Source organism: Frieseomelitta varia, unplaced genomic scaffold, assembly GCF_011392965.1.
Source record: "Frieseomelitta varia isolate USP_RPSP 00005682 unplaced genomic scaffold, Fvar_1.2 scaffold_212, whole genome shotgun sequence".
NCBI lineage: Eukaryota > Metazoa > Arthropoda > Insecta > Hymenoptera > Apidae > Frieseomelitta > Frieseomelitta varia.
Window position 1 is genome coordinate 568,709 of NW_025109884.1, and position 8,607 is coordinate 577,315.

At 37.8% G+C, this 8,607-nt stretch overlaps 2 protein-coding genes across 4 annotated transcripts; one reads left to right on the forward strand and one right to left on the reverse strand.

Moving 5' to 3' along the window:
- Positions 1-726: 726 nt before the first annotated feature.
- On the forward strand, positions 727-3,426 carry LOC122527123 (beta-ureidopropionase). The gene is made up of 5 exons (XM_043651028.1): positions 727-892; positions 1,197-1,447; positions 1,830-2,218; positions 2,799-3,116; positions 3,192-3,426. Exons 1-5 carry the CDS (start codon positions 786-788, stop codon positions 3,303-3,305), a joined length of 1,179 nt encoding a protein of 392 aa, XP_043506963.1. The 5' UTR covers positions 727-785; the 3' UTR covers positions 3,306-3,426.
- Positions 758-8,198, reverse strand: LOC122527117 (peregrin). Of its 3 annotated transcripts, none has more exons than XR_006306282.1 (9): positions 7,527-8,198; positions 6,999-7,281; positions 5,641-6,484; positions 5,274-5,573; positions 5,016-5,190; positions 4,523-4,941; positions 3,930-4,304; positions 3,594-3,828; positions 758-1,473 (listed from the first exon to the last, which is right to left on the reverse strand). XR_006306282.1 is itself a non-coding variant. In XM_043651004.1 (9 exons), the coding sequence occupies exons 2-9, from the start codon at positions 7,644-7,646 to the stop codon at positions 3,648-3,650; spliced, it is 2,697 nt and encodes an 898-aa protein (XP_043506939.1). In that variant the 5' UTR covers positions 7,647-7,798; positions 7,966-8,197; the 3' UTR covers positions 3,186-3,647. The 3 variants fall into 3 exon arrangements, 2 of the variants coding, with proteins under 2 accessions (XP_043506939.1, XP_043506938.1); XM_043651004.1 differs by lacking the exon at positions 758-1,473 and having other exon boundaries at positions 3,186-3,828; positions 7,527-7,798; positions 7,966-8,197; XM_043651003.1 differs by lacking the exon at positions 758-1,473 and having other exon boundaries at positions 3,186-3,828; positions 7,527-8,197.
- Between the last annotated feature and the right edge of the window lie 409 nt (positions 8,199-8,607).

An 8,607-nucleotide genomic window follows, 5' to 3' on the forward strand; every position in this document is an offset into this window, starting at 1 on the left:
AGGAAAAGAAAGAAATTAAATTAATAATAAAATTATTCCTTAAAAATATCTTAAAAATATTTTGGGGCTTATTAAGATATTCAGTTATTTATAGAGTTGTTTATTATTAAGATACTGTCATAGATCAGACGAATATGAAATTATAACATTTACACAAAGACTATATCTTTTACTCAAGATAAATCAAAGCTACGTTAGCATTTCAATTTTAAAATTAAAAGATATCAACAGAAACGATTCAAGTTTATTAAGGAAAACAAGATATCTCGAATATTTGGATTCTGTCATAACAAGAACTTAACATTTAAATAAACGTCGTAGGATAGAAACTAAAGCGTAATATTTATAGTTACTAAGCGTAATTTAAATAGTATCTGACATTTATTTATAATTCCTGAACAAATAAATATGTATACGTATAATTACAAGTATATTTATACGTATACGTATAACTACAAGTATATTTATACGTATCGATGAAATAAAAATGATTAATTGTACAGCGTCGATTAAACTACACTGGCAAAGTTGCTCGAACGGCAAAACAACACCAGTAGCACGAAATTGACAAAAAAAATAAAAGGGTTATCTGTCTCTCTTGATCAGGTAGGAGTCTTAAAAGAATTTATGGCTGTAACGATATAACTAGCAGTGATAAGGATTAACAAGTTCACTGATACACGTTTACGACGATATATATCGCGGGTAAACACCGCGTATGCTCGCAATCGTTCGTAGTCAGTGGAGTGGTGTGAACCGGCGACGCTCGAGACTTCTCTTACAAAATGAGCAAACCAAATTTTGAGCAAACACTCGAGGACATTCTGGAAAAGAATCTGCCGCAAGAAGAGCTGGCCGAGGTCAAACGCCTTTTGTACGGCCGCGAGTTAGAGTAAGATTTGTCGCTATTTATTTAATCTTGACTTCTCCTCTGTTAATTCACGAACCGAGATGAATTCCATCGATGGTCGGGCAATTCGACGGAGAATAGCGCTGTATCCAATACGAGAGACGAAAATAACTTTTCGTCAGAACGTTGTAAAGTGATCTTGAGAGGCTGAAAACTTTTGAAATATTTTAAAACCAAACTATGTACGAGAGTCGTTTCGTCAATCGAATTATAATTATAACCATTTTGTTAATGTTAGATCACCTTTTCGTTATGTTTGAGTAATTTCTCTCAAAATTTATTGCAGCTTTCTGTTTCTTCCTAAATGGAACGGAAACCAGGATCTCGATGTGCAAGGGTACGACATGGGTGGCAGTATCACAGAGGAGCTGCGCCCTCCGCGTATCGTTCGAGTAGGTTTAATTCAACATTCCATAGTGCTGCCGACGACAGAACCGCTGAAGAAACAAAGGAACGCTCTGCATCTGAAGATCCAAAAATACGTCGATTACGCCGCGACTTGCGGCGTCAACTTGCTCTGCCTCCAAGAAGCTTGGGGTACGTCTGAGAATCTCAACAGAGTGCTTAAACAGAAGTTGAAAATTTGTGAATGTCGCACGTATCATGAGATTACGTTTAAAACATTTAAAGCATAAACTATGATTTGACAACATTATCACGTACTGTACATAGTTATTGAAATATTTGCTCGTTTAGTGATAATCTTGCACACACGTTTCCACTTCCAAACAATATTACGTACAAATCCATTAAATTTGTTGGAAGATTAGATAAGAAATCCTCCATTGGTTTTCTCCACTGAAAATGACAGGCGTCTAAACGTCTCAGTATTTCCAATAACTAAAAGACTCGGTTCGTTTCATGTTTTGTTTTGCTTATTTATCTGGAAATAACAGGAATATATTAATTTATGTCGTAGCCATGCCATTCGCGTTCTGCACCAGAGAGAAGTATCCCTGGTGTGAATTCGCCGAAGATGCTGAGAACGGGCCAACTGTAATACTTATGAGTGAACTTGCCCAACGGCACGGAATGGTCATTATCTGTCCGATCCTTGAGAGGGACTCCGCGAACGGTGACACTCTGTGGAATACCTCCGTCGTGATCGAGAAAGATGGGACAGTGATTGGGAAACACAGGAAGAACCACATTCCTCGTGTAGGCGATTTCAACGAGTCCACCTACTACATGGAGGGAAATACAGGGCATCCTGTCTTTGAAACAAGCTTTGGACGTGTAGCCATTAATATCTGCTATGGTCGACATCATCCCCAAAACTGGATGATGTTCGGGCTGAATGGTGCTGAGGTAAAGTTTTCCTATATGTATATATATTAATATATGTAGAAATCCCGGCTTGAGATCCCAATTTCTAGGAATTTTAATAAAAGAATGGTTGTTTATTTCAGGTTAAATAAAGGAAATTTGTTTAATGATGATTATAAATGACGTTTTACACTAGTTTCTTAATTGTTGAACTGGCTAGGCAACTCTCAATTCACTCTCTTCTCTCTCTCGTGCAACTCTCAACTCACTGTCTTCTCTCTTTCACAGCTCGCTCACTCTGCTCTCTGCGACGTCTCGACACTCACTACCTTCCTCATCTGCACAAAAATTCATCATTCATACACACAAACGCATCCATACTCTTAAGCGCTAGGGCTGGAGGGCTAGCCATAAACAATCCCAAGTCCCAGGCCTAACTTTCTCTGCTACTAACTTTTATACTACACCACTTGGGACATCTGCAATCGTCGGGCACTGGAAAAAGTTCTAGGCCCTTTCCTAGAATTTGCCCATCCCACATATATATCATAAGACAAGTTATACTCACGAAAGTTTCATAGAAATTTATTACAAAATGTAATAAATAATCTCTGTGTTTCAGATCGTGTTCAATCCATCAGCAACAACCAGCCATACATCCGAACCATTGTGGTCTATTGAAGCGAGAAATGCAGCCATAGCAAACAGTTATTACACTTGTGCCATTAATCGCGTTGGAACTGAGCAATTCCCCAACGAATTCACGTCTGGTGATGGGGCACCTGCGCATCACGACTTCGGCCATTTCTATGGGTCTAGCTACATCACTGCTCCTGATGGTACCAGAACACCGGGCTTGAGTCGCTCTAAAGACGGCCTTCTTGTCTGCGAGCTGGATCTGAATCTGTGTCGTCAAATGAAGGACTTCTGGTGTTTGAGAGTAAGTCGAAACCTTGGACGTTTGGGACTCTTTTGCTTTTTTCAAATCTTTCTTTTCAACTTTCCTGCGTTTCAGATGACTCAGAGACTGGATCTGTACGCCAGAGAACTGAACGAATATGTGCAGAACAACTTGATACCGCAACAGAAACACATGAAGCAACAAGAAAAAGACAGCAAAAAGCAATAAGCTGGACACGAAATGCTGGAGATCGCAAATGCTTTTTTTCACTTTGTTATAAGTCTCCTATTTCTTGCTGATCATGTATACGTCGAGAGAAAGATAAAAAATACATATATACGCATTTAGACAGATACGCAATCAATCAGGCAAAGAAATTTTACACGGACAATGATACGTTTTATTTTATTTTGGTCGTTATTTAAAAATATAAATAGAATCTGAGAGCACGACTTAGAAATAAGTCTTTAAGTTACACTTAAGTTGTACTTGTTAAAACCTTTTTTACATACTTACAGATTCTTAAGGAGAACTATCTTATAATTAAGGTTAATATCAGAATCCACGAGATTAGCTGGCAGAACCAGCGTTCAACGTTGTGTTGTGTGTCTGTTTGCGATAATGGAGCGCCTCTTGATACGCTTTTTTCACCGCCTTCCTATCGGCGGGTTTTCGAGACTCGATTAATTTTGCTTCGTCCAATTCCTCAGATACCCCAAGCTTCTCCAACTTCTCCCCTGGTAACCATTGCCTTGCAATAATTGCATACAATTACTATACATGAAATAACTAAATTTCAATGGAAAAACAAAGATTACAATTGCACTTTAAAAAAAAAAGAAATAAAATTACCATGTTCTTTTGGTATCGAAGAAAAGAACGAGAAATACTGGTTCTTTGTAATTGACAGCGAGCGCCAATACATCATCAGGCGGTGCTGGTATTGGTACACCTTTATGCACGGTACCTCTGGGTGTATTAGGATCTATTATAAGAGCCGGATACCAAGGATATCCGCGGCACTTAGCCCATACGAGTTGAAGAGCCTCCAGACCATTGCTCGCCGCTCCCTGCCTGCTCTCTTGCTCTTTCTTCGCTTCGTTTGCTTCTTGCTGCCTCTGTTTTTCTTCTTCCAAATCAGGAGTAGTGGCCCTACTCGTTGAACAGCTGCTACAACTTGACGATTGACTTTCACCTTCTCCCACGTCGCTGTCCATTGTTCCACTCCTGGTATAAACGTTAATTACACATTGTATATTAACGTTACATTCAAGATTTTACACTGACATAGAAGCATATAATAATTAATCCCCCTTGTTTTCCTTACGTCTTTACATTTCTCAAAATTCTCACACACATACAAAGAAATTATCTATATTTTAATGGTATCTATTAATTTGTAGTTGTACAAATTCGAAGAAAACAGCAGTGTTAGAAACATGTACCTGTAAACTTTGAAACTGTCGCTCTGCTTTTTCTTGTCGTCCTCCAAGGCAAACATTTGATTACTTCTACTGGCTCTCGCTCTTGCCTTGCGAGTGAAGAGAACCGCAGTTCTTCTGTTCACTCCTCCACCGCCGATTTCTTTCTCTCCAGATTGTAGATCCGTTTCCGCACGATTTCTATTAGTACGGTCCCTTTTTCGAGATTTCGACGCTGTTTGCTCGTTCTCACTAACAGGATCCAGTTCAGGATAATCTTTGCGAGCTTGTTCTATAAGAATGCCGCCTTGTTCCTTCATCTTTATTCCAGCTCGATAGAACATAGTGTCTTTGCGGTTGTAGGCCAGACAGTTGTTCACCATTAGATTGAAATCTGCTTCAAAAGCTCCAATAGTATCGTACTCTTGTCTTTCTACCTTGGTCTAAAGAAATAAAGATCGTATAATCTATGTGATACACGTTTTTCGCTTAAATAATTGAAAGTAAAATAAATTACCTGCATAGTAGAAAGATCCATAGGATGAGATACAATCTCCAAATAATCTGGTACTTCTTTCGTATTTACAGGCTGTCCGAACACATCGTTTACGTCTTTCATTTTGATTGCCTCTAGCAAGGAACGGAGAATATTCTCAAGTGGACGTAATTCAAACAACAAGCATTTTTCTTTTCTGTAAAATGAAATTAAATATTTGAATATATTTCTCGACAATTGGATTGCATTTATTTTCGTGAAATTCGTTTGAAATCTTACACTTTGAACAGTTCTTTCTTCAATTTCTCACGTTTCCGTACTAACTCGCAAAGTAATCGAGCTCGCTCCAGATCCTGACGCAGACATTTCCAGTACGTTAATTGACGGTACAATTCGCCGCGCAATTCACTATCTGGCGGTGATGAAGAATTTTCACCAAGTGGCGGTGGTCTAGATTGTGGATGTGAACTCTGAAGCCTCCTAAGAAGAGGAACTCCATTTCTGTACTGGCGTTTCAAAGTCCAGTATGCTATAAGACGTTGTATCAGCTGACTTCGTTTAGGCAATCCTTCAGCTAAGCTAATCAACATCAATTCAACAATAAAAATCCTTTATATGCGTCTCAAAATAATTTAGTATATTTTACCTAGCAATCTCCTTGATACGTTCCGGTGGTATGGTCGGAATAGAAATAACAGGAGCAGAGGAACTTTTTTTATTTGCAATTGCTCGCCTCCTAGCGTCAGCAGGATTCGTGGAAGGTTGGTAATCAGAAGGTGTATGGGCTTCGCAGTAAGCTGTTTTTTGAACTAACATCGGCTCCCCGTTTGCAGGTTGTACTGTCCTCATACGCATACATAGACCAGCCTGTTGTGCACATGTCACATGAAACGCAGCATAACAGTTACTCTTGTGACATTGGATACAAGCACCTGAGCCCCTTCGTTTGCATACACAACATGTAAGTCTCCAACGTGCAGCAGGTATGCTCTCTATACTATCAATAGGCTCCAGGAACACCGTGTTAGCGAATCTCACTTCTGGTATCCATAAAGCACATACTACATGAGCCCACGTGGCTGGGCGATCAGTCTGTTTAAAAGCACCACCTCTATTTGGGCACAAAACACAGTCAACTGCTCGCGAAGGACTCTGCAAGCATCTCCTGCATAACCACTGTCCTTCAGGAATATATGGTACACCATAACAATCCTGATGAACAGCTAGATTGCACATGTCGCAAAATAATATAGCATTACTGTTCTGACATTCTCCATCCATGCATATACAGCAGACTGCGTCTTCATCAGCTGCAACTCCTCCACCGCCATTACTTTGTTGTTGAAAGTAAGACTGTTTCTCTAATCTGTCCATTAACAGTTCGAATGTATCAGGCTCCAAAGGTGGGCTGAGTCCTGAAGCTAATCGTCTTTCGTTTACTATACTCAACCAAGCAGTATCTTCTTCGTCTAAATCGTACTCTACTTCTCCTACAAAAATGATTCAAGTGAATTGGCATTTAGAAAATATAGATACTGGATGTACAAATAAATAATCCAATCTTTTTTTTAATCTGGTTAAAATCTTGACAATTTGGAGCAACTCCTCAATGAGAATCCGACACAAATACAAAAAAACCTAGGATATAACTTAATAATCTCAAAAGGAGGGAAAATGGGTTTTGCATGAGTTTACTGAAGCCAAAAAAAGTCAGCGATTGAGAAATCTTTCTTATGGAAAATTATTATGCATCATTCCAATGCTCTATGTAATACATATTAGAGTCAGTGGAGGAAATACAAAAATGGCTCGATGATTATAGACAATAATGTCTTTTTTTGAGATAAGATTTGTCAATCGCCAGAATAGTTTAAAGTCATGGGCAACAATGACATGTACTTTCATTAAAAAACTTCTTGCACCATACTTAGAAATAAACCTTTTATTTTACTAGAAAAATTGGATTGTTTATTTGTGCACATAATTGCATTTAAAATGAATTACCATCGAGTTCTTCGCCACTGCGTTCCATAAATCTAATGTAAGAGTTTGGAAGTGGTTCTGCTTCGCCTAGTTGTTCCTCGTATCCGTCGATCTCTTTTACCATGGCTACAGGCAAACTGTTCAGAATAACTTTCTCTTCTTTATCTTTGTCCGACAGCGCAGCGTGTCCTTTTTGAATCGTGCCTTTCTCGTCAAAACTATTTCCCTCCAGGGAAATAATTGGAATAGAGTCATTGATACCAATCTTGAATGTTTTATTTGCATCTTCGCCAATTGGATTCACCTTAAAACAAATATATAAAATGAATTTACTTAATAACTTATATATTCATTCAAATTTCAGTATATGTTTAATTCTGAAATAAATATGAAGCAAGGTGAACGTAAATGAAATTACATTCGAATGCAATAAAAAAGAGATATTATTAAATAACAAAAGAAATTATCATAAAATAAACCGGATCTCTTATAAAAGTTCATGCAACGTTATTTAATTATATTTTTCGCAAACTGGAACAATTTTCATACCAAAACAAATTTCGACGTTTCTTGCGTGCTAAGCGTTTCATTATTCGCGGGATTGGCGTTATCATTGCTGACGCCAATCCTGCTTCTGCCCTTCTTTTTGTTTGACTGCGGGGTGTTCATCTTTTCTTCCGATCTCGCGCAATATATTACAAATAATCATAAACGTGGTTACACGGCCAGTACTCTTGGTTTAAGGATCTTCTATCTTGCATTTTCTACTTCCATTCCAAACCAGTACCAGTATATTAATACCGCATGGGTCGCCGCATTCTCTATTTTCACACAAATACGTCCGTTACAATTGCTGTATCAGTTTGCATTTCAGGTGAACAAAGAAACACTACCAAACGTTTAAACAGGCAAACCGACCGTTTTAAACTGTAAATGCAACTTAACGCACTGACACGATTGTACAATGAAAGCAGTTCGCGTTACTAACCATGAAGCATCTTTTTACAAGAATACAATTTTTAATTGAATCGCTTGAAACGCCAAGGCTTCTTTTTCTATTTGTCTACTTTCGTTCAAACATGTTGCAAATAATTATTTAAATGAAACTTAAACATAGTAATTTGTAGATTTAATACTTATGACATGGCTGAGCATAGTCAATGGAAACTCGCCACAAACGACCGAGCATGTGCAGCATAACCTCATTCATAACTAAGAAAAAGGAATTACTTTTCTTTGTTAATTCCTTTACATTATAAATGATAGGGTCGTAATTTACTTTTATTTCTTGTCCAAAAAAAACAAGAAATAATAACATTAGTCAGAATATAGATTTAATGTAACAGGTACGAATACCTAGTTGCAGGAATTTACGAAATATAACAGAAAGTAATATAACGTGCAGTTTATAATGAATTTGTTTCATAGCGAAGTTTGCTTCATTGCATGTAGAAACGTGAAATTAAAATTTAATTGCTATTGAAGTCGCTTAGAGTAGTTTCCATTGACAGATAGTTGCTTTTCGATTCTCGATATACAGTTTCGAAATTCCGTCATCGTTATGTCATTTTCTTTAAAAAAAAGTGGTTTGCTTTACTTGACATTTCCCAGTTTGTGTTATACAAATGCA